At 41.1% G+C, this 26,616-nt stretch overlaps 1 protein-coding gene across 2 annotated transcripts in view; it reads left to right on the forward strand.

Annotated features, from left to right (window-relative positions):
- MPPED1 (metallophosphoesterase domain containing 1) overlaps positions 1-26,616 on the forward strand; it is an 82,866-nt gene that overhangs the window by 14,078 nt on the left and 42,172 nt on the right. For both annotated transcript variants that reach the window (XM_088669916.1, XM_035137988.3), the window contains exons 2-4: positions 4,201-4,493; positions 5,827-6,098; positions 11,089-11,270. In XM_088669916.1, the coding sequence (XP_088526042.1) occupies positions 5,947-6,098; positions 11,089-11,270 (334 nt within the window). In that variant the 5' untranslated portion in view covers positions 4,201-4,493; positions 5,827-5,946. The remainder of the gene's footprint in view (positions 1-4,200; positions 4,494-5,826; positions 6,099-11,088; positions 11,271-26,616) is intronic.

Consider the following 26,616-nt stretch of genomic DNA (forward strand, 5'->3'; position numbering starts at 1 on the left):
AAGCATAACCTTGCTAGCGTGTGAAATGAGCGCAATTGTGCGGTAGTTGCAGCATTCTTTGGCACTGCCCTTCTTTGGGATTGGGATGTAGACTGATCTTCTCCAATCCTCTGGCCATTGCTGAGTTTTCCAAACTTGCTGGCATATTGGGTGTAGCACCTTAACAGCATCATCTTTTAAAATTTTAAACAGTTCAGCTGGAATATCATCACTTCCACTGGCCTTGTTATTAGCAATGCTTTCTAAGGCCCATTTGACTTCACTCTCCAAGATGTCTGGCTCAAGGTCAGCAACCACACTACCTGGGGTGGTGTACGAGACCTCCATATCTTTCTGGTATAATTCCTCTGTGTATTCTTGCCACCTCTTCTTGATGTCTTCTGCTTCTGTTAGGTCCTTACCACTTTTGTCCTTGATTATGGTAATCTTTGTACGAAATGTTCCTTTCATATCTCCAATTTTCTTGAACAGATCTCTGGTTTTCCCCATTCTATTGTTTTCCTCTATTTCTTTGCATTGCTCATTTAAGAAGACCCTCTTGTCTCTCCTTGCTGTTTTTTGGAAATCTGCATTCAGTTTCCTGTATCTTTCCCTATCTCCCTTGCATTTTGCTTGCCTCCTCTCCTCCGCTATTTGTAAGGCCTCGTTGGACAGCCATTTTGCTTTCTTGCATTTCCTTTTCCTTGGGATGGTTTTCATTGCTGCCTCCTGTATAATGTTACGAGCCTCCATCCATAGTTCTTCAGGCACTCTGTCCACCAAATCTAAATCCTTAAACCTGTTCCTCACTTCCACTGTGTATTCATAAGGGATTTGTTTCAGATTGTATCTTACTGGCCCAGTGGTTTTTCCTACTTTCTTCAGTTTAAGCTGGAATTTTGCTATAAGAAGCTGATGATCTGAGTTACAGTCAGCTCCAGGTCTTGTTTTTGCTGACTGTATGGAGCTTCTCCATCTTTGGCTGCAGAGAATATAATCAATCTGATTTCGATGCTGTCCATTTGGTGATATCCATGTGTAGAGTCGTCTCTTGTGTTGTTGGAATAGAGTGTTTGTGATGACCAGCTTGTTCTCTTGACAGAACTCTATTAGCCTTTGCCCTGCTTCATTTTGAACTCCAAGGCCAAACTTGCCAGTTGTTCCTTTTATCTCTTGATTCCCTACTTTAGCGTTCCAGTCCCCTGTAATGAGAAGAACATCCTTCTTTGGTGTCATTTCTAGAAGGTGTTGTAGGTCTTCATAGAATTGGTCAATTTCACTTTCTTCAGCACCGGTAGTTGGTGCATAAACTTGGATTACTGTGATGTTAAAAGGTCTGCCTTGGATTCGTATCGAGATCATTCTGTCATTTTTGAGATTGCATCCCATTACAGCTTTTGCCACTCTTTTGTTGACTATGAGGGCCACTCCATTTCTGCTACAGGATTCTTGCCCACAGTAGTAGATATGATAGTCATCCGAACTGAATTCGCCCATTCCCTTCCATTTTAGTTCACTGATGCCCAGGATGTCGATATTTATTCTTGTCATCTCATTTTTGACCACATCCAGCTTACCTCTATTCATGGTTCTTACATTCCAGGTTCCTATGCAATATTTTTCTTTACAGCATCGGACTTTCCTTTCGCTTCCAGGCATATCCGCAACTGAGCGTCCTTTCGGCTTTGGCCCAGCCGCTTCATCAGCTCTGAATCTACTTGTACTTGTCCTCCGCTCTTCCTCAGTAGTATGTTGGACGCCTTCCGACCTGAGGGGATCATCTTCCAGCGTCATAACTTTTATATGCCTGTTGTCTTTGTCCATGGAGTTTTCTTGGCAGGGATACTGGAGTGGCTTGCCAGTTCCTTCTCCAGGTGGATCACGTTTAGTCAAAACTCTCCACTATGACCTGTCCATCTTGGGTGGCCCTGCATGGCATAGCTCATAGCTTCTCTGAGTTATTCAAGCCCCTTCGCCACGACAAGGCATTGATCCATGAAGGGGTATGAATTAGGTAAATATCTACAAACCTTTTCATTTTGCATATCTTAAAAACATTAACAAATCAAATTATGATTGTATTTTTGGATCAGAAAGTACCACAACCTGGGGTTGTTAACCCCATTTCATGGGAATTTTCCTCAAAAGTGCTAAGTGCTGATTGTGCTGTGCTTAATACCAAAACCTCCATCTTCATAGTTTTCAATTGCCGCAAAAATGCTAGGTAGGACATTCATGAAAATCCTTAAGCCATCATGGCCTCTCACTTTGTCATGCAGAGTCCCAAATTCCCAGATGCAAGCCTTCCCTCCCCCTCCTTGTAAAAAAACCACACCAAATCTTTCCCCACCTTTTCATTCATTGCTCCTTCCATCTCCTGGCCAGGGAAAGAGAGACGCAGCAACTACTTCAGGCTCCCATTTGCACAGATTTACCAGCTGCTCGGCAACACTGCACACAATGGGGAGGGTCTGCTCTGCCTCCAAACCTCTTAGGTCCTGGCCCAATTTGTTTGCATTGCTGCCTCACCTTTCCTTGCCAGTTTCATTTGGGAACCTCAGGTGTCACTGAGGTGTGTCGTGGGCATTTCCTCTTGGGGTCCTGCTTTGAAAAAGATGCAGAGAGATCTGATCCTGCAGCTTGTCCCTCTCTGTGGCTTAAAATGAAACAGACTAGATTCCCGGAGTGTAGGGGCATTTGGGGAGTTGGGGAGGGGTCTTCCGGAGCAAAAACGCCTCCCTCCAAAGCCTTTTCCTGCCTGGGTTCTCACTTAGATGGGGAAAAAAGACATTGAGCTGAATTGGAGCCGCCTTCTGAATATTGGGGCATGTGCAGAGTGCCCATTCAACACACCAGCATTCAAGCCAAGAGGCAGGAGCCTAGTGCAAACTCGCTACAAACACAAGGGTATTTATACTTTAGATTGTGCTGAGCCACTCTCTGACTCAACTTTCACAAGTTTGCTGACTCACACTTTAAGGAACCAGCATATACACGCTGGTACTAACCCATAAAACCTTTTTAAAATGTCAAAATCAGCATTTTGAATTGTTCTCAGAAGTAGAATGGTTGCCTGTGCTTCTGTTTATAAATTGCATGATTTCATTTCATTTCACTTTTAATTTGTGTACCACCTTTATACATTAGTGTGCTGATGGGTTAGAAATGACAAAATATATAACAATAATCACATTGGTTCTATTTTCTACTATAATAAGGTAACATTCACATTGTCATTCTATAACAACTCAAAATGTCTTTAAAAAATGTGATCGGCTAAATAAACCCAAGATATGCAATGTTGTACAGTGGAACCTCGGTTTACGAACACCTCGGTTTACGAATTTTCGGTTTACGAACGCCGCGGACCCATCTGGAACGGATTAATTCACTTTCCATTACTTTCAATGGGAAAGTTCGCTTCAGTTTATGAACAGACTTCCGGAACCAATTACAGCCATGCTTCGGGTTAAGTACGCTTCAGGTTGAGTACTCCGTGGACCTGTCTGGAACGGATTAATCCACTTTCCATTACTTTCAATGGGAAAGTTCGCTTCAGTTTATGAACGCTTCGGTTTAAGTACTCCGCGGACCGTCTGGAACAGATTAATCCACTTTCCATTACTTTCAATGGGAAAGTTCGCTTCAGTTTATGAACGCTTCAGGTTATGAACAGACTTCCGGAACCAATTGTGTTCATAAACCGAGGTACCTCTGTAAATCCTTTTTGAGTTTTCTTCTGAAGACTATGTTTCTATTTCTGTGTTATAGGATTTCCCTTTTTATGCAGAAAATAAAATGTTATTGGACTGATACACTTATTTTATAAACAGTAAAATATTGCACTTAGGATGAAGCATGTATTTTGCTTTTACTGCATACTGTATATATTTTATGAGCAAACATGGATCATAATTTAAGTAATAATCATCTCCAAACACAAACTAAATGTGGCCTTCTGGACTTATATAATAATGTTTTCAATATAGCTAGCAAATTGCCCATTCCCAGTTTATTACAACTGAGGCCAAATAAAAAATGAGCAATTTTTCACACAGTTTTTGGTGTTTTTCTTCTTTCAAATAGAATATGTGATTTCCCTTCAAATCAGGTTGTCAATCACCCCCCCCCCCCGTAGGGGCATAACCCCATTTTGGAGGGGCATAACCATCACTGATCATTCCAGTGATAATAATTCTGTTAATTCTTTGTGCTTTTCAGGAGTTGCGGTACTAACAATGTGAAGATGCGATGGTGAAAACATTTGTGGTTTGAAACTGTAAGTTTCCACTGTTGGTGCTTGCAGAGAAAAGTATGAGATATTGAAGAAGAAGAAGAAGAAGAAGAAGAAGAAGAAGAAGAAGAAGAAGAAGAAGAAGAGGAGGAGGAGGAGGAGGAGGAGGAGGAGGAGGAGGAGTTTGGATTTGATATCCCGTTTTATCACTACCCAAAGGAGTCTCAAAGCAGCTAACATTCTCCTTTCCCTTCCTCTTCCACAACAAACACTCTGTGAGGTGAGTGGGGCTGAGAGACTTCAAAGAAGTGTGACCAGCAGCTGCATGTGGAGGAGCGGAGACATGAACCCGGTTCCCCAGATTATGAGTCCACCGCTCTTAACCACTACACCACACTGGCTCTCAACTCATTGAGACTGGGGTGATGAAATTATTTTTAAAATATGTTAGATTGGGAGGTGAAAAAATTCTGATACACAAAGTGATGCCAATGATATGGTTAGAATCCAAGGGGGAAGCTGCACATGACCTAGTGCTCATGCCTATAATTTTTCCAGGGTTTTCTGCAATCGCCCCACAAGCCGTTAAACTTTTTTTTAAAAAAAAAAACCTACCAAATTTACACATAGTTTGATTTTACAAAGGGAAACCTGGCAAAAGGGAAAGTGCGAAAACAGCAATATTTCCATTGACACGTTCGTTTACATTTACAGAATTGTGTGTATGCTCCACCATGACCTGCAGATCTCAGGCTATGTAATAGCATACTTTTAAATACACTGGAAGTGGATGATCAATGCAAAATAATAGGCTGCAGGTTTTGAAAATGGATTATTTTGGTGGAGTCTTGAGCCAATATATAGAAAAGCGCACAAAAAAGCACAAACCTTGCATAGTCATTATTGTGCTATTTATGGTATTTTTTTAAAGACGTAGGAGCCACAATTTAGGTTTGGTAGATCCAGTATTCATAAAAAAATTTATGTGGGGAAAAAATCATTAAAGGAATGTACGTTCGTGACACCCATTTTCTGGATTCAACAAAGCATGTTCAGTTATAACTGTTACAGCATTCCTCTGGGTAATTCATGGTTTTATGAGTGCCATAGGAGAAAACAGACCTTATTCTGATTTCTTTGGAACACACACACTTTGTTGTAATCTCTTCACACACAGGCATGCAGTAGGTTGCAGCAATAATATAAACCTTCACTAATACGCTTAGACTAGGGGGGGGGGATTAAAATTAAATAATTGTGTTGGCAAAACATTAAAACTGAAATGCAATTTCTAAGCATTATTGCATTGTTCAGTAGATTTGAGATTCAAAGTCCTTACCATTGGAACCTGTTGTGCCATGTGTTCTTTGATAAGTTTGTTTTCCTCCTTACTCACTAAAACATACACACACACACACACACACACACACACACACAGCACACACATCAAATCATCAAGTTGCTGAGTTGGAGAGATTTGTAATGAGATGTTCAAGTTGTTAGCATTTATCTTCCTCTCCTAAATCTCCTTCTGACATTAAATAAAGTGTATTTCAGGCAGATTAACTGTCAAACACTTATGCCAACTTCATTTTCCCCCAATCTGCTTCTAGGTTTTCAGAAGGGAAAGTTGTGCATGATGAGGTACGGAACGAACATGGATATTTTTAGCCAGTATAGGAAGATAGTGATGACCCCCTGAAAAAGCATCACCATCCTCACACAGAGCAAGCATGGCTTTTGCCCAGTCGCACATTATGACAGCTAGAAGGCATCAGCACAGTAGACTAATAATTGAAGTTGACGAATACAGCTCAAACCCGACACAGGCATTCACGTTCTACAACATTAACCAGGGACGTTTCCAGCCCCCACATGTGCAAATGTAAGTATTCTAGTTCTGTTATTGCTATACACAGACTTCTGAATGGTTATTGCTATGTCAATGTGGTATTTGATGGGCCAGTCAAAAGCGGGAATCAAGGGAATAGTGTTTTGGGGAAACGTGTATTCTTATTAACAGATGCAAGGGGGAACACTCTGTTGTTCTACCTTGATATTTAATAAAATGGCAATAGGCATTTGCAGGAGCTTAGTACTGTATTATACCCTTAATCAGTAACCACCCCACACCCTTATATGAACAGTTATTTTAATATGAAGCCTTTTAAAGAACAAAACAAGTCTCATTGTTTGGCTGGAGATTCAAGAGATTTGCACTGACAAAAGAATGGTGGCAACTAATAAAATAGTGTGAACACCCATATGACAAATCCTACTTTGATTATGACAGTATGTGAAAGGCACAGGGTGCTTAAAGTGTAATTAGATTAATGTGTTTGTTTTGACTTTTTGTGTACTGTGAAAACATCTGTAAAGTTAATTGCTCTGAAGGGTGATTTACTTTTAATGTAACATGGAAGATCATAACTGCAAAATGAACAGTGCTAATAAAGTTGAGAGCCAGAAGGAAAACAAAAAAATATTTAGCCATAACAGTCAAATGAAGTATTGACATTATTGTAAAATATTCTGGTAAAGAATAAAAAGTAGTACAGTATCCTTTTTATCTTGTGGTTAGTGAACTGTAACTTGACCAGGATAGGAGTAGTAATAGGCTTAATTAGTTCAAAACGATAGGACATATTTTTCAAAAACCAAACTATGGACTGTGCACATTTGACATGCAAACAGAATAAGTTGGCCCATTACCTGGGTCTTTTGCCCCCCCCCCCCTTGAAGATGGGGACAACATTTGCCTGCCTCAAGTCTGCAGGGACCTCACTTGTTCTCTGCAAGAATTCTCAAACATCATAGACAAAGATTTAGGTAGGTAGCCGTGTTGGTCTGATGAAGTAGAAATATATATAAAATTAAAAATTGTCCAGTAGCACCTTAAAGACCAACTAAGTTTGTTCTTGGTTTTGTGCATGCACATGAAAGTTCATACCAAGAACAAATTTAGTTGGTTTCTAAGGTGCTACTGGACAATTCCCCCCCCCCCCAATTTTTCCCCTATATATCATAGACAAAGGCTCTGAGATTACATCTACAAGCCCCTTGGATGCAGCTCATCAGGCCCTGGAGATTCAATTTTTTTTTAAAGTAGCTAGGTGTTCCTTTACTACCTCTTTTCCTATCTTGGGCTGCAGCTCCCTCCTTACATCATTTATTCTGTTATCACTTTCCTTTTGGGTGAAGACAGAGGCAAAGTAGGTGTTGAGTAGTTCCGTCTTCTCCCTGTTTAGGTTTTGTTGGATTAGTGATGGTTAATTGTTTAGTTGGGGTTGGTGTTATTTTGATTTGGGTATAACTGTAAACTGTTTATTATTATTATTACTGTTGATTTATTGGTTTATTTATTTAATGTTTGATTTTTTTAAAAAAATGTTTAAATATATGCTGTAAGCCGCCCTGAGTGGCTGGGGAAACCCAGCCAGATGGATGGGAAATAAATGAATGAGGAGGATCTACCACTTACCTATTTTTCCTCATGCTTTGGACATAGCCAAATAAACCTTTTTAAAATTTATTTTTAACCTTTCTTGCAAGCCTGAGCTCATTCTGAGCTTTAGCCTGCCTGACCTCCCCCCTGCAACTGTTGGCTACTCCTTTGTGATTTCCCCTTTCTTTCATTTTTTATATATGCCCTTCTTAACTCTCAGCTCATTGGTAAGCTTCTTATGCAGCCACACTGGTTCTTGTTGGAATTGTTTGCATTTGGGTCTTCATTATTTCTGCTTTTAGAGACTCCCATCCATTTTGGATTCCCTTCTCTTTGAGTATTTCTGACCATGGGATTTCATCCAGTAGCTCCTTAAGCTTTTTGAAATTGGCCTTCTTAAAGTCCAGAGTGCTTGTCTCTTGCCTCTGTATCATGAAACCCTGGAGGACATGATCATTGGGGTAATTGAAGTCTCCCATGACTACTTTATCTCTCCTTTTTGAATGTTTGGTCGTCTGCTCTAGTAAGACATCATCCAGATCTTCAGTCTGGCTTGGTGGTCTATAGCAGTAAGCAGTATAGCAGTCACTGTTGTTTCTTCTATCATTTTTACCCATATACTCTCAATCTGCTTCGCATACTCCAGGTCATGGATTTCTTCACAAGTGTACACCAGCGTTCAAATCAACTGCCTCTCAGCCTAACCTACCTCACAGGGTTGTTGTGGGGATTAAATGGGATGGGGGAAGCAATGTTTTATTCTCACCATATCATAGAGCTGGCAATTTGCCATTCAGAACATTCATAGAATCATGGAATCCTAGAGTTGGAAGAGACCACAAGGGCCATCCAGTCTAACCCCCTGCCAAGCAGGAAACACCATCAAAGCATTCTTGACATATGGCTGTCAAGCCTGTTCATTCAGAGAACAGAGAACATTCAAAACAGTCAGAGAAGGATTAAGCATCATTTAAAGTCAACTGATTTATTGCACTTGGGCCCTGCCAGCACCCCCACAATACACGAGTAATTTTTGTGGGAAAGTAGGACAAAGGGAGAGCACTTTCAGCTACAGTTTCACCTCTGAAATTGCCTCAAAGATCTTCAGAGAAATTTGGCCCATCTACCTTACCTGTTCTGTAAGGGTTTTTTGAGTTGGTAATTTATTATTCATTTATTGTGTACAATAATAAATAAGGTGCTCATAATTTATGTGAAGTGCTTTATAAATACTAAGTTTAATCTGAAATATCTTAATGGTAGCCTGAACTGGGGCTGGGACATTGCAGGCAAATTACTGTGCACAGTGTTTCCTTTTGCTGATTAAAAATACCCTAGAGAGAAAATTTGGACTGAGGAAATCTGAAGCTACCAGTACCGGTACCTAGTTCTGCCACACTTGCTATATCTGTATTGATATTTTTTGCCACCCTATCTGGGATCAAGCCTGGTTCTTCTTTTTGTTCTGGCTGGCTTTTTCATTATTACATTTTTTGTTGTTCCCTTTAAAATGCTGACTCCTGGAACCACTTTTTGGACTATGTTATGCATCATGAAAATATCTAGGAAATAGACTGCCCTAGACTGATTTATGATTATCTAACTTGTATGAAGTAGTTACCACCCAGTTGCACTGTGAAACTTTGGGGCTTAATACTCTACGCAAAGGTACACAATGTAAGATATTTTAGCATTAAGCATTTATAATGTATTGCAACATGTACATAAGAAACTTAACAAAAAATGGCTAGTGAAGCACTGCTATAGGGCAATTGAGAGAAAAAGGAAAGCATGCATTTCCAGTAGCCATCTGGCTCTGTCAGAATTGTTCAGGTATGTCGCTGCTGACATCTCGCTGTCCTCTGGCACAGGTGCACGTTGCTGACTTCAGCAAGGGCCAACAATAAGCTTCCAGGCTGTTGACTGAGCCCTACTCTCCACTGCTGTCTCCTGACAATTATCAGTAAGGATGTGACCTGCCCCTAGATTACCGTATATTGCAGTGGCAGTGCAAGCAAGATTTCCAACAGCAAACTGCCTCATCAGCTGCTGGTAGACACAACTCAGTTAATAATAATAACAATAACAATAACAATAACAACAATAATAATAATAATAAATTATTTATACCCCCTGCCACTCTGGGCAGCTTCCAACACACATTAAAATACATTATATTACCCTGTTTTTCTTTGTGTTTCAAATGATCTCTGTTAGAACTGGGCAATATCTGCTTTCCAACATTGTAATATATCGCCAGCTTCGTGATATGGTGGTATATTACGATGTTGGGAAGGAGATGGAGAGGAAGAAGGCAGTTGCCAGCCACAGAGATGCACAGCTTTTGCCTCTTCCTGGTGAGGCCGGGCAGGCAGCGCTGCCCTGGGTGGAGCACATCAGCTGGCACGCTGCATGTCATGGCACCACGGAGCTGCCGGTCTTCCCGGACCTGCCCCAACGATAGTCTCACTGTGCAAGCGGCAGCTACCAGGAGCCACCGTTCCACTCAGTGCAAGGAGGAACGGAAGGAGGCGACAGCATGCTAGCGGTTGTGCGGCCAGGGAAAGAACTGGCTAGCAGATAGGCAAGCCCCATTCCCGAGGCTGGTAGCTGGGCTGCAGAGGGAGAGTGTGGCCAAGCACCAGGGGTTCATCAAGTGGCCTGATTGAAGTGTGCAATGGTGGATGGGAGCGGCACTGGGGATTCATGAAACGTTGCCCAATAGGAAATTCTGAAATCGCTCTCGCAATTTTATCTTTAAATCGGCTTCAGGCAAAGTCTTGCTACATCGCCCAGGCCTAATCTCTGCACCTGTTGTTAAACAGCTATTTTTCTTGAGCTTCTTCAGACGTTTCAGTTATGTATAATCTATGTTAATGTAAATAATACAGAATTGGTTATTTAGTCTGTAATCCTAACCATGTCTACTCAGAAGTAAGACCACTTAAATTAAATTAGGTTTACTTATAGGTGAGTGGGATTAGGATTGCAGCACACACTCAAAATATCTGTAGATCTGCAATCCAGATCATGTAAACTGTTTTCTCTGCGAATTAACATCACTACGCATAAGCCAGTTATCAATTTAACTATTGTGAAAAGTTGAAAAAAAATGTATTTGAAAAATATATTTAAAGGTTTTCTCTAAATGGTATGTTAACTGAACTTCAACAAGAAGAGGTATTTATTCATTTGCAATAAGGAAAAAAATAGCTATAAAGTAATAAACATTTCTGATTTATTTTTACACTTACATTTTGACCAACAGTTATGAAAACTCTGAGTTTAAAAATGTACTGCTTGTCTGCTTGACTATTCTGAATTGCTGTGTCATACATGGTGAGAGTGTATTGGATTTGCAAACTACATGTGTGAAAAACACAGTCATATGATTACATTTTGTAATAATTCCTCAATATTTTTTACATAGGGTGGATCCTGTTCCACATGATGCTCCTAAGCCTCCAGGATACACACGTTTTGTCTGTGTATCCGATACTCACTCCAGAACAGATCCCATCCAAATGCCATATGGTGATGTTTTAATACATGCTGGTGATTTTACTGAACTGGGACTGCCTAGTGAAGTTAAAAAATTCAATGAGTGGTTAGGTGAGTATAGCGTTACAAATAATTTCTAAAGCTAGTTTCATTTAACCAGTGAATAAAACCATACCTCTGCTTCTGAGAATTATGAATATTAATTTTGTCTTGGTGTTGAAGTAAGTCATCAGCACAATGACAAAATCAGATTCCTGCGTGCTTCAGCTGTATGAAGCAGCAGTTTGAAATCATGATTTATTGCTTCCTGAATTTTTAAACTTTGCTGCAATTTAACAGTTGAACCTTTGATGATTTGCATAACAACTCTTGCAAATATGGTAAACATTTATTTGCCCCAGAGGCTGATAATTTTTCTGTTTGTGGCTCAGCTGCACTGCAGTCCTGAAATCCAAACAAAGCAAAAGACGAGCATGTAGTTGCTGCCTTGGCTAGAGATGCAGATGCCTTTTGTAGAAACTGTTGGCACTGTTCACTGAAATTCTCTTCCATTGGGCAAGCAAGCAAGCACTAATCTACATGCACTCCTATATTGTTTGGAGTAGGCTTTTAAAGTATAAGCTTTAGTTTTGCATCACTAAGTGGCTGCCTCACTATTCCCATGAATCATGGATTTCCACTTTGATATTTTCCTGAACTATCTCTCAAAAGAATAGGAAAAATGGCTGAAAACTCAGATTCATACATAGCATTGAATATTTTTAGACCTCTTTAAAATGAATGGTCCTAAAGCAAGCATGTAGGATGAAAAAATTCTATTTGGTATGAATGAACACAATAGATTTCATATGTCTTGAACTGATTGAAGCAGTGGTATGAGTTAAGACTCATTTTAAGCAAAGCAAGAAAATGATGATTGGTATATATTTTTAGCACTGTTGAGCCTCTTGTCATTAAAGGCTAGCCTAACTGGTATAATGATGTGTGAATTGTATATATGCGAATATATATTAGTGACCAGCTTTAATGATGGAAAGCTTTGCAGCAGATGGAATTAGGTGCAGCAGGTCAAACAATATACAGTAATACCTTGGGTTACGAACGCGATCCGTTCCGGATCGCAGTTCATAACCCGAATAGTTCGTAAACCGAACGCGACGCGCGGCGCCATTTTGCGCATGCGCAAAGCGTGATTTTCGCGATTTGCGCATGCGCAAAGCGTGATTTTCGCGATTTGCGCATGCGCAGACCGCACACGTGCGGGGCGAAAACACTTCCGGGGTTGCGCAGTTCGTAACCCGAACTGTTCGCAAACCGAGGTGTTCGTAACCCGAGGTATGACTGTAGAAAGCATTTTGAGTCTTAAATCCTTTCTGCATCCACATTAGATTATGATGGAATATTCAGATGGGTCAGGGGTTCCCAACAAAATTTTCTCAAGGACCCCACATCGAGCTGTTATTGTGACAAGGACCCCCATTAATTTGTTTAGAGATGGTTCCTGCACTGCAGGGTGTTGGACTAGATGACCCTTGTGGTCTCTTCCAACTCTATGATTCTAACCCCAAGGCAGCTGTTTTCAAAATATTTTTGTGCACCTACAAACCTTAGATTTCAGGTAGGTAGCCGTGTTGGTCTGACGTAGTCGAAACAAAATAAAAAAAATTCCTTCCAGCAGCACCTTAAAGACCAACTAAGTTTTTTATTTTGGTATGAGCTGCTGGAAGGAATTTTTTTACTTAGATTTCAGCAAGGCAGCTCATAGCTCTCCTGTAGTGGTACAGCTCCCTGAGAATCAGATCGACATTAGTATTTATGATATCATACAGTAAATAGTTTTCATAGTTGGTGGAAATGCATGTGCAAATTAACATAAAAACACCCTGTCATAGGAGAACAGCCACAGAAGAAAATATAAACTGCCTGGTTACAAGTAAAAACACAGAATACATTTTTTAAACCTTCTTGGCGTTCAAACTTTTTCTGTACGGCTCAGGAGCAGCAATGGAAGATGGAAGAAGTGCTCACTTTGAAGGCGAACTCATCTTCTTCCATTCCCAGGAAAGTGGGGCACTGGGCTCCCTTTTGCTCCTCCTGCCCCTTCGGGAGAGTCTCCTGCAGAGGGTCGGGAGCTACCAGGGAAGAGGAGAGTGATGCGGGGCCGGGAAGAGCTTTGCGCTCTGTCTGCTACTGGCGGGAGCTGAGGCACGCAGCTGGCGGGTGGGAGGGAGGCCGCGGAGCCGCCGCTGCGCGTGCCAGGCCGTGCATTGCAGCCTCTGCGAGGACCAAAGGCAGCCGAACCGGCACGCAGCTCCCGAAGGCCCTGGCGGGGAAGGGCGCTCCCTCGTCCCCATCATCCCCAAGGGAGCCAGGACGGAGGCGCGCGCCAGGAAATGTCCTCTCGGGCGCGGCGGGGCGCGGCGCTGTATTCCTCCGCACACTCCCACGCTCTGGTTCGCTCTTCCTGCCGGCCAGCCTTCCCCTCCCTCGCCTGGGCGGAGACTTCTTTCCTGCCCCTTCTGATTGGCTGCCCCTTCTGATTGGCGCTTCCTGCGGACGCGGAAAGCAGCCCCAGGCAGCGCTGGGCAGCGGTGCGGACCCCTCTGGCATAGCTCGCGGACCCCTGGGGGTCCGCGGACCACCTGTTGGGAAACACTGAGATGGGTAGTTTGGATGTGATCAGAGATTATGCCCTGCTCCTTTAAACTGCTTTAGCGAGGCAACAATTTAGCCCTTGTTTCAGTGTTGAACAGTGTTGATGTGTAGAATTTAAAGTCAGTTTTCTGTTTCATATCATGTTGTGTCCCTGTGCATTAGGCATCTTAAACATTGAGGGCATTTTCACACATGGGGCTTAATACAGTTCTTCCTTTAACAGCTAATTCGGTTGGTGAGTGCCAATAGGGAATGGATCTAAAATAGGGCCAATGAGAAACATATTGGCATGTCTGGAAAACCCGGAAGATTGTAGAATACTGTATGGAGATTGCAGAATAAAATCTTAAAATCCTAAGGGGGTAAGAATCCCAAAAGTAGTGCAATGAAAATTGAACGTGCTGTTTTGCCAAAGGCAAAAGGGGTTCTTGATTAGGGCACTCTAAAGCAAACACAAAACTCAAGTAGTGAAGAAATTCTGAAATTTATTGAGCAGTAGGCTTATCATACACAATACCAGAATGGGCTAACAGTACCCGGCAAAAGACAATCCCTCCTTCTTTTCAGCTGCTGGGACAGTTGAAAAAGAAAAACAGAAAACTGGAAGTCAGGGGAAGAGTAGACTTGCCTGCTTGAATGGAATTGGCTGTGTGGAACCCTGAACAGGAATACTCCCGTTAGGATGCAAGAATACACTGCAACATTTTGTTACAGGTGTTTCTTGTTGCCTCTGGTAGTGAACTGGGTAGTTGGGTGCCTGTTAGTTTGAGACAAAATGAAGACACCAAAATCAGGAAGGAGTTTCTACATACTCGGGGATCCCTCTAGAAATGCTAGAGTATATACATTTGTAAAGGAATATAAGTAAATATAAAAGAAAAAAATTATTAAATTCAACAAAGTGCCCAATAACCACTTCAGAGCTTCCAGAGTTGAGAGCGTAGGGAAAAACAGAGTAAGATATCATTGCCTGAAGAAGGAACTTCCAGGTACAGAATGAATACCAAAGATACCATTTACATTTGCTGTTCCCTGTTGTTGAGGAGTCACAGCTACACTGAAATTCTGACCCCCCCCAAATGTTTTCTGTGGGCACCTTTGACTTTTGTCTAGGGGTGAATAAAGATATAAAAGAACCAGAAGTTTGGCAACCTATGTGTCATTCACTTTAGTGTGTGGTTGAGAGAAGTTGAGATACAAAATGTTAGCGTGTCAGTTGAGGAAGGGAAGAAATGGAGGTTTGGAATTAGCCAGGCACATTTTGCACCTGGCTTTTGACTACTGTACTTGCGACCAAGTGAAGATGCCTGGGTGCCAGGATAATGCCTGACCTCTCCACTATCTGGAGGTGCATGGCTCGGGATCATTGGATCTGGGCTGTTTTCAGACACTAATACTTCATCCTGTAGAATTCTATCAGTTATATTTTATCTGCACAATAGGGAATAAATTTCTGGAACCAAAATGCTTTTTCTGTGCAGCCTGAGCAGGAGCAGTCACAATTAAGGAAAAGAGGTCAGAATTGGCCAATATATATTTGGACTGTCCCTGGATCAAGTGACTTTTCTAGTTAACGTTCTCAAAGCTCTTAACTTGGCTCAAGGTTGTCATTTGAAATAGCCAGATGTTTAATCAATCACAGTCAGTCCATTATTTGAAAAATAAATCTTATGAGCCATCTTGCCCCCAAAGGGGAACTAGATATTCCGTTTTGGTGACTGTATCCTTGGTTTAAGTTGCCATTTGGCACCCAGCTTATACATCTGAGTTTCTAACACTGATTGATGGAGGGGAAGAGTGATTTGCTTAGTGAGTACTCTGGAGTGAGGGGGTGGGTGTGCTATATGGGCTGTTTTAGGAGGAAGGAAAGTAAAAAGGACACCTTTGATTTCCCCCATTCTCTAGCACAAAATGCTGTTTCACCACTTATTGAGAGTGGAGGGAGTTTGTCCCACTCTCTGTCTGGGAGGGTGGCTAGGCCCCTCATCACATCTCCAGGGTGGGGTTGCACAACCATTGAGAGCAGGCTTCCTCAAACTCAGGCCTCCAGATATTTTGAGACTACAGTTCCCATCATCCCTGACCACTGGTCCTGCTAGCTAGGGATCATGGGAGTTGTAGGCCAAAAACATCTGGAGGGCCGAGTTTGAGGACGCCTGATTGAGAACAAGGCTTTGGCCATTTCCTTGCTCCCTATCAAAATTCAGCCTATAGATGTTCAGTTTCCAGCCACGGATCCTTTGTTCTGTGGCTATTTAATCCAGTCCTGTGCAAGACAGTTCTATGAGCTGACCAGGACAATTATGTTTTCTAGTATTCTTTTCCTGAAAGTTGTATCAGCTAGCCATTCAAGCAAAAATGTTTAATTTTAAACACACACACATACAGTACTCTTCCCCCATAGTACAGTATTTAGAGTCACTAGTCCCATCTCTTCTAACAGAGATTTGGCAGGCATCCTTGCTATGGACTTTCAGGTGTCTCTTGAAGATCCTTTTTAGGCTGACAGGTTTATGCAGCTGTTTAATTTTTCTTTACCAGCCAGTCGTTTTCAGAGTTACTTTGTACTGGTCTTCTAGTGTTTTATGTTTTAGTTTAATCATTCTACACCACCTTCTACATGAGACGGTATTATATAATTTTTTTAACATAAATAATATAGTATGGTGGGACTGTGCAGAATAGGGCAATAAAACAAAGTGGCTCACAGATGAGGGTGTTGGATTTTTTGAATAGTCAAGTTACTTTAGAGCCGGTCTAATGTAAATACTGTCTGTTTAAGAGAAACAGGTGCAGGTGATTTCTGTTAATTGCCCACAGGCGTGGGCTCTGCTTCTTGTATATAAGGCTCTGCCAGAAAGCCTTCTGTATCTCTTAGTTAGATCTTTCAGTTTGATTCATCTCTAAGTAGATCACTCTCTCAGTTGTTCTCAGTTTAAGAGATTCCTTAGTTGAATCTTAGTATGAGAGTTGCTTAGTTATAATGCTAGTTTGCTGTTAATTCTTGGGTAGTTTGGTGGGAGTTTTGTGGGAGGTTTGGAAAGTGGGTAGATAACATTGCTAAGAGAGAAAGCATTTATCTTTAGTTTAAAGTCTCTTTAGATTCAGTTTGTTTTTCAGTTAAAGAAACCCAACCGTTTGTATTTTCATCTGCATACTTTTACAAGTGTGCAGCTAGTAAGGGGTTTCATATAAGGGAAATAATACCCTACGTTCTTGGTGGTGTTTTCTTAGCCAGGTCAACTTCTGACTGCGTATACTCTGCGTGAAGCGTACTTTAAAGGGCCGCTGTAAAACTGGGATATATGATTTAGGTTAAGCAGATTTCAATATCCAGTTTTCTCCAATATTATTCTTATTATATATATTATTTTCCAATAGAGGGAAGCAGAAAAATACTAGTTTGTTAAAGAAATAAAGGAGTCCTCTTTGGGCAAACTGAGGACTGCCCCCATGTAAGCCACTGAGTCCTTGTCAGGGAAAATGCTGGGGGAAATAAGTAAGTAAGTAGACAGGAGGATAAGCAGAGCCACCCATGTAACCATCTAATCAAACTCAGAGTTTAATGTAAGAGAGAAATTAGGATTGGGGGAACATGTGTTATCATAGCCCAACCCCATTTTTGTTCTCCTCCCCATTCCCTCCCCCAATTCCAGTCCTTTGGGGTGGTTACTGGTAATTGGAATCAGATGGAAAATCATTTCCACTGATCCAGGTTAATGGGAAGACAGCCTCAACTGCTTAAAAGATCATGGACGGTGAGTGAAATTAGTATCATAATGGCCATTTTCCAATCTAATTGTTATGAAGAAGCACCTCTAGAAGTATGTGCTACCCAAGGTGTGGCTTTAATTCCATTGCAGTACAGGAACTGTGAACCAAAAGGACTCTGTGGAAGGCCATTCATCTACTCAGAGCTCTTAGCCAAGTTCAGATGTTAAGGAGATGAGTAATTATATAACATTTAGGAAACATCTGAAGGCAGGTATAGGGAAGCTTTTTAAGGTTTAATGTTTTACTATGTTTTTATATTTGCTGGAAGCCACCCAGAGTGGCTGGGGCAACCCAGTCAGATGGATGGGGTACAAATAATAATAATAATAATAATAATAATAATAATAATTTAATAATTAAGAATACAGAAAGAGCACACCTCTTATATTAGAACAGTTCCCCAGCTTTCTTGTTTGGTCCTAAAGTTAGCTTCGCAGTTACTCATTTGATTCTCCTGTTCCTGGCAGGAACTCATAGAGTGCTTTTCCTTCATATACTCTAAAAGTTGTATGTGGTACAATATATGAATTCTGTGGTTTTAGCTGGAATGCCATTTGCGACAACATGTTGATTTACTTCATACTGGTTCTATAGTAGAGAATTTTTCTCTCTGCTTGTGCTGTTTCCTTCTTGTTTGTACGGTAGTATCCTCTTTGGGCAGTGCATGCTGTTTTAGTGGGATACGGTTTTAAATATCAGACAAAGAGTTCTCAGGGTTTTAATTAGTATACAATTGATTTACACTAAGCATATAAAAACTTACCCAGAGTCCTTGAAAGAATTTCTTGTTTTCAATAAACTAACCCATGTGCCTCTTCCTCCCTCCTTCTCTTGTTCTCTTTATGCCTGTGATCTTGCTAATTTGTTTGAAGGAATAATTGACACCATATGGCAACAGCTTTCACCCTTTCCCACATATTCTTGCTGCATTCCAGATTGTATTATTTAACCTTCCCCTTACAACATTTTTTATTACTTTCTTAGATTTGGTTCCTCTCATATTCAAATATATACTGCCACTTTTTCTAGCCTCAGAAATCTCTTTCTCATATTTTAATGCCTATCAAACTGTCCTTCTTTCATAGTTGTGTCCCTCTTCTTTGTGTTTGCTTATTACCGTATGTTCTTCCAGAAGTTTCCAAGCGTTGCCCAACTTTATTTTATTTTATTCCTTTTATAAATGGCTTCCCATATAACAGCTCAAAGTAATTTCACAGTAAAAACATCAGCAGTTAAAAACAATTCCATATATACAGAAAATTAAATACAATTCCATATGTAAAAAATATTTTAAAAACAATTCCAAATCCAACCCAGATGCAGACAAATATCTACACTAAAACAGATTGTTTTAAAAGGAAGGTCCTTAGTAGGAACCAAAAAGGCAACAGAGGTGGTATCTGCCTGATAGTTAATGGGAGGGAGTTTCAAAGAGTAGGTACCATCACCCTAAAGGCCTGATTCCTTTATTGACCTCTTGAGAAGATCCTATAGATTGGGTATAAAAGGTGTGAGAAAGTCCTTTAGGTATCCTGTCCCAAGCTGTATATGACTTTGTACACCCGAAACAAAATATTGAACTTAGCTCAGAAACTAACAGGCAGCAAGTCCAATTCTTTCAGCACTTTTGAAGCATGGCGATACTAGTCTGCCCCAGTGAACAATTCAGCTGCTGAATTCTGCACTAGCTGCTGCTTCTGAACCAAACTGAAGGGCAAACCTACACAGAGCACATTGAGGTAATCCAGTTACCAGCAGTGGTCTGATTATCCAGGTCCAGAAATGGCTGTAGCTGTCTCACCAGCTGAAGCTGGTCAAAGGCACTCCTAGCCACTGAGGTCACATGGGCCTCTAGGGACAGAGTTGGATCCAGGAGGACCTGCAAACTATGAACAACTGAGCAATAATCCAGACTTGGGAACCACCCACCTACACGCCTCTGTCTTGTCAGCTGCCTGGATTCAGAGGTAGTTTGTTCTTCCCACCACTGAGTCCAGGCAGCAGGTACAGGGCTTGCAAGCATGACCTCTCCTGACTTACATCTTAGAGGTAGTATACCTTCACTCTACTGATGACTCTTTGCCCCCAAACCCCTAATGACCCAGTGGCTTCATAATGCTGACGAGATGGCAGCCCATGGCACCCCACAGCACAACTGCCAGGAGATTGAACAATAGTCATCTAATGCTATTCTCTGAAACTGACCCTGGATATAAGATCTGAACTGTAAAACCTTGCCTCCGATAACCATCTCACCAAGACTGTTCAAGAGAGTAATATTGTATCAAAGACCATTGGGAGATTGAGTAAGGACAACAGGGTCACGCTCCTCCTTTCCTTCTCCCAATAAAGGCCATCCATCAGGTCAACCAAAGCCAATTCAGTCCCATAATCAGGCCTGAACCCAGAATGTGTTGTTTAGTCGCTCAGTCGTGTCCGACTCTTCGTGACCCCATGGACCAGAGCACGCCAGGCACTCCTGTCTTGCACTGCCTCCCGCAGTTTGTCAAACTCATGTTCGTAGCTTCGAGAACACTGTCCAACCATCTTGTCCTCTGTCGTCCCCTTCTCCTAGTGCCCTCCATCTTTCCCAACATCAGGGTCTTTTCCAAGGATTCTTCTCTTCTCATGAGGTGGCCAAAGTATTGGAGCCTCAGCTTCACGATCTGTCCTTCCAGGGAGCACTCAGGGCTGATTTCCTTAAGAATGGATAGGTTTGATCTTCTTGCAGTCCATGGGACTCTCAAGAGTCTCCTCCAGCACCATAATTCAAAAGCATCAATTCTTCGGCGATCAGCCTTCTTTATGGTCCAGCTCTCACTTCCACAGAATGTAATGGGTTGAAATACATAAGAGCCCCTGCAGCTCCCCTACCACAACCCTCTTAATCACCTGAAAGGGGGTCTTTGCCACCAGGCGGTACTTGTCACAAAGCAGTGGGCCCAGGCTTTCATGCCTTGTCTCCTGTCATCTACGTACTGCATTTCAAAATCTAAGTGTTGTTTGTTTTTAAAGGCAATATGCACAACTTCTCAGAAGTATCTCTACCAATTCTCATTCTGTTACTAAATCCCTCTCTCAACTTTTTTGGATAGTACCATTTCTTTAGGTACTCATTTCCATACCATAATAATAAAATGACATTTATTTTAATAGTAATTAACTGTAGGTTAGTGATGTCCTTCAGAAACAGCACCAGTAAATGGCCTCCATATAAGGATTGTAGAGAAGATTTCTCATGTAGTACACCCTGTAGTTACTCTCTTACAAATCCTCTACATGTCTATAGTCAGAAGCAGGGATGTGGAGAGGTAAATTATCCAGTGCTTTATTTTGTTGTTGAAAAAAATCTGTTTCAAAAGTCCATTAGTAACAATGAATGGGTGCAGTTTCAATGGTTTTAGCTTTGCCTGAATTTGCCCAGGGATTTCCCCCCAGATAATATCCCAGTTGATTTTTTTCTAGAAAACCCACATCACTGGTCAGAAGCAAGTCCCATTGAGTTCAGTGGAGGTTATACCAAGTAAGGTAGCATACGTTAGTCAGTTTTCTTAGGAAATGATTTGTCTGACCACTATAAATGTAATATTGGATATTGAAATCAGTGACACCTTCTTTTAAGTAAATTGGTCTAGTTTCAAAATGGATATATCTTTTTGAGCCAAGACAATTTTTCTCCCGTGTGTGTGTGTGTGTGTGTGTATACACCCACACCTACCTTTTCCCTTCCTATTAATATTGTTGCTGGGTTGTAGTGTTTATTTTATATTTTAATGTTTAATTTAATTGCTAGCTTTTATTATTCAATGATGCTTAGATATAACAGTTTATAGGTTACTTAATAAGGTGTATTCATTTTCAACGTTAATGTAAATTTCCCAGACATCAGCAGAGTGTTTAAACACAGAACTGTCAATGAGATGCTTAAAATGCAATCTAAGACAGTTACACTGTCTTTACTGTATCACTCACTTCAGTATTCTAAAAGGTTGAAATGAGAAATAGAAAGCGTTAAGTGAGCATTTATATGGTTGCCAGTGCTCTTACAGAATACTAAAATCTGTTCAATAAAATATCTGCAGGAAAACAGAGCACAAACTGCTCTTAGAAGCTTGTGTATATGTCTCACTGAGGTTAGTTTATCATTTGTATTATTTATTTTCACACATAGCATAGGAAAGGATGCAAAAGCGCATATCTATGTAAAATGATTAGGCTCAGTTCTAGAACTGATGCTCCTTGCAGCAATTAAAGCCAACAAAAATAGGAACAAGTCCTCGTGGAATCTAGAGCAGGTCAGAAATGTAGTGCACACAGACCAAGAGTCACCCCCGGATAAACCAGGCTGGTCTAAGGCAGGGGAAGCAGGTGCGCCACCCCCCATTGCTGGACTTTGTCATTAACATATACTGTTACTTTTCTTTCAGAGATCTAAACATGTGTTACACAGCTCGTGTGTGTGTGTGTGTGTGAGAGAGAGAGAGAGAGAGAGAGAGAGAAAGCATAAAGTGAAAGATTTTTTTTTTGAAACAGTGATACAATACAAAATATAGGTACAAGTAATGCAGTTATCCAATTAATTACAAGACATGATAATTTTAAAAAATGCATTCCAAATGGAATCGTATTTATCTGTGCCCAATCTGTGTCTAAAAGTAAACAGTTTGTATATTGTGATAGTTGTCATCTCTTCTATCCATTGCTAAAAGAATAGAAAATCCAAGCCATAGAAGAATTCTCAGCTTCTCTCTCCTATCTGTGCCCAGACCCTTTCTGTCCCTCTGAAATCCTTACTACAAGCCCTACTTCCCAAAACACTTTCTCTGGAAAATAGCAGTGACTGACAGAAGAGAGGAGATAGGTTTGACTCTGTCCTCCCCACTTCATGTGCGTGGGGCACTGACCAGAAGAATGCTGGACTACAAAATCAAAGGACATTTGGCCCATTGGCTGCACAGTTTGCCTGGGAGATGAAGATAAAGGGGAAGCAACAAGCCTTCTCACTCTCTTCTCCCTGTGCAGTGAGATCTTTAAGGGATGGGGAGGTCTGATGGTGATGGGGAAGTTCATTTTGTTAAACCATGGATTACATTGACCTAAAAAAAAATCTTAAGATTTTGGGGGGAGAACTTCACTCATTACTGGTTGTTGTTGTTATTTTATTTATTGATCATTTTACGAAAATAGTCTCAAAGCAACACACAAATAATAGAAGAATCCATACAACACAGCTCAAGGAAATATAACATTAAAATCAACAATAACAAACTAAAAGAAATGATCACTAATAGATAGAAAAAATATCTCCGGACTGAACCATATAACAAATTATAAGATAAAAAAAAAACCTCCTAGTTTATCTACTACAGCTAGTTTGTGGGAGCTCACCCATCAGTACTTTGCATCCAACAAAGCAGTAATAGATTTGGGAACGATGTCCTCTGCCCATGCTGTGCACTGCTGAACATTCAAAACTTTAATGTCCAACTGCAGCTGCTCCAGCTTCTCCTGTCACCCTCCGTCCTCTGCCCAAGAGCTTGCAATTAACCTCTTCCTGCTTTTTATAAAACATAGGGCTGCTGGGAAGGTTGTGATCAGGAAAGATAGAGTTCCTAAGTGCTAAGGCGACCTTTCTGGTGTAGGTATAATAAATCAAAGCTGGGAATCATTTTGAGCAATATAAGTACTCCAAACGGGTTTTCAAAACGGGTTTTCAATAAATGTTCAAAATGAATAAACAAAGCAATTCTCAGCTATAAGCTATAGACAGACACATGCCCATTAGACTGATACCATCAAATTAAAGAATGAAGTGAAAAATGAAAAACAGAACTCACACTCACAAAGTTACTGATGAAGAAGTTAGGGATATAGAGAAGGTGCAGTTACACACAAAAAATAAATAAATAGAAAAATGGCTAATTATATTTTGCTCTAGTTAGAGGTGTATATACACCTGCCAACTGAGGATTAAATTTCAAGCATCTGGTGAATTGGACTTTAGTCCCCAAAAGCTTATGCTACAATAAAACAAGAAATAAAGCAGATTTATAAAGATAATACTAAAACATGTTGCATGTATGGGCAGTGGAGCTGAGAAGACTCCGAGCTGGTGTCAGGTGAGCTTCTTTGGAGAAGGAATTCTAAATATGAGCTTTTACAAATGAGAAAACCATGTTCCCAGTCACTATCCATCTGCCATCAGATGGTGGGTGGACCTGAATGTAGACTTCTGATGGTAAATGAGGGACTCAGGCAGGCATCTGTGAAAATGGCAGTCCCTTGGGTCCCTTGACTATATTCTCTAGTCAGTCCCAGCCTAACTGGACTCTGGTAACTCTTCAAATGCAACCCCATGTATAACACTTTGTAGTAATCAAGTTGGGAGGTTAGCAGGTCATGGGCCATTGTGACCATGCTAGCTTACGTATCATCCTTAGGTGAACCACCAAGCAGTGAACCTAATATTTTAGAAGGTTTGCAACCCACAATCTATCCAGAATAGATTGAACATCATCTCCCTGGTTAGGTGAAACATCTACACAATGTCTCACCTGAACTAAACTTCACTTATTTTATTGGCCCTCATCAAATCCATTACTGCTTTCAGATGTTGTTTCAGCATGTCTACTATCTCACTTGAGTCCTAACAAAAAGGAGCTGTGTGCCATCAGCATACTGATGGTTCCTCACTCCAAATTTTCATACAGTCTTACTCAGCAGCTTCAAATACATGCTATGGGAGACAAGATGGAACCTTTGGGATCCAACAGCATAATAAACACCAAGGAGCCAAACTGCGATTTCCAAGTATCACTTTCTGAGCTGGCTAATAATCTACAGTTTCCCCAAACCACATTCTTCTTTGGATCCTATATTACAAGTGTTCTCTCTTTTATCACACCAAAAACATAGGCAGTATACAGAACACTATAGAGAGAGAGAGAAAAGGTTTATTAGGGTATTGAGGGCTTCTTTTAACCTGATCATATTAGGAAGTATATCAAAGGGTGAGAGCTTTCAAATTTTATATATTAGACTAATCACTGTGCCCTATTGTTTATTAATAATTTGCACTTTGATTTGCATCTGAAAAGCTAATTTAGACATGCCTAAATGGGCACCCAATCAATTTCTTCTTCTTCTTCTTCTTTGAAACGCAGGCTCCTTTTTTATGTTAAGAACTGGTTTTCAAACTCCTGCAAGTTTCAAAACTGGTTTGTCATTCAGTAAAGTACTTCCGCTACTCAAGAAAAACATTCCTGTTAGGCAGAGAAACAGTTGCGTATTTCTTTACATCCTGGTCTTGGAAATTAATTTGAAATCATTGGAAATAATACACAAGACTTTCTAGTACAGAAGGATTTTCAATATTTGTGGTAATTGCCATGCCATGCCTGTTATGTTATGCTTAAGTAATTCATAAAAGAAGCCCAAATGCAGAAGCAATTTACCTTGCAAAAGAATGCTTTCAGAGTACTCTGAAACGGCAAAAGTATTCTGCATAATTTAACTTTAGATCACAAGACTGCACTCCACCAACCAGTCTATACTGGAGTAGCTATGGATTAGTGTTAGTAGGATTTTAGTGCAACCACTTTCTACTGACTTACTTGATTGGAATATCCCATCCTGCTCACTCCAGTCTAGTGATTTACTTCAGATAGAGTAGCTTCCTCACTTTGAATGGCTTCTCCATGCATTTGATTAGGAGCATAAGAAGCTGCTGCCTTGTACAAGGACAGAATGTACAGTACTTGTCCATTTAGATAAATATATTCCACTCAGGAAAAGGTATTTCATATCAGCTGTTACTAGTTCCTTTTAGCTGGAGATGTCAAAGACTGAACATAGGATCTTCTGTATGTGGGATGCAAAGTATGTGCTCTGTTGCTGTGTTTTTATTTGTTCAATAACCTTGTAGCCCAGGGGTCAGTTAACTTTTTCAGCAGGGGGCCGGTCCACTGTCCCTCAGACCTTGTGTGGGGCTGGACTATATTTTGAAAAAATATATGAATGAATTCCTATGCCCTACAAATAACCCAGAGGTGCATTTTAAATAAAAGCACACATTCTACTCATGTAAAAACACCAGGCAGGCCTCACAAATAACCCAGAGATGCATTTTTAAGAAAAGGACACATTCTACTCATGTAAAAACACACAGATTCCTGGACCATCCATGGGCCGGATTGAGAAGGCAATTGGGCCGCATCCGGCCCCCGGGCCTTAGTTTGGGGGTCCCTGTTGTAGCCTATCTTGATTTCAGCAAGGCCTTTGACAAGGTGCCCCATGATATTCTTGTAAAGAACAGGGCCGGCCCTACAGCCAAGCTGGGTGGCACAGGAGCTGTGCCCGCCCGCCGCGCTGTTCGCTGCGCCTGCCCGCGCAGCTCCACCCGCCTGCCGCGCTGGGAAACGGGGCAGGGCGCGGGCGCCGGAGGGATCCGTCGCACCACGGCGCCAGGGCACCAAATATACTTAAGACGGCCCTGGTAAAGAAGCTGGTAAAATGTGGGCTAGATTATGCTACCATTCAGTGGATTTGTAACTGGCTGACTGACCGTACCCAAAGGGTGCTCATCAATGGCTCTCCTTCGTCCTAAAGAGAAGTGACTAGTGGGGTGCCACAGGGTTCTGTCTTGGGCCCAGTCTTATTCAACATCTTTATCAATGACTTGGATGATGGGCTTGAGGGCATCCTGAGCAAGTTTGTAGATGACACCAAATTGGGAGGGGTGGCTAATACCCCAGAGGACAGGATCACACTTCAAAATGACCGTAACAGATTAGACAACTGGGTCAAAGCAAACAAGATGAATTTTAACAAGGAGAAATGTAAAGTACTACAGTTGGGCAAAAAAATAATAATGAAAAAATGAAAGGCACAAATACAGGATGGGTGACACCTGGCTTGAGAGGATCTAGGAGTCTTGGTAGACCACAAACTTGACATGAGTCGACAGTGTGATGCAGCAGCTAAAAAAGCCAATGCAATTCTGGGCTGCATCAATAGGAGTATAGCGTCT

This window comes from Zootoca vivipara, chromosome 5, assembly GCF_965207765.1.
Source record: "Zootoca vivipara chromosome 5, rZooViv2.hap1.1, whole genome shotgun sequence".
NCBI classification, from domain to species: Eukaryota; Metazoa; Chordata; class Lepidosauria; order Squamata; family Lacertidae; genus Zootoca; species Zootoca vivipara.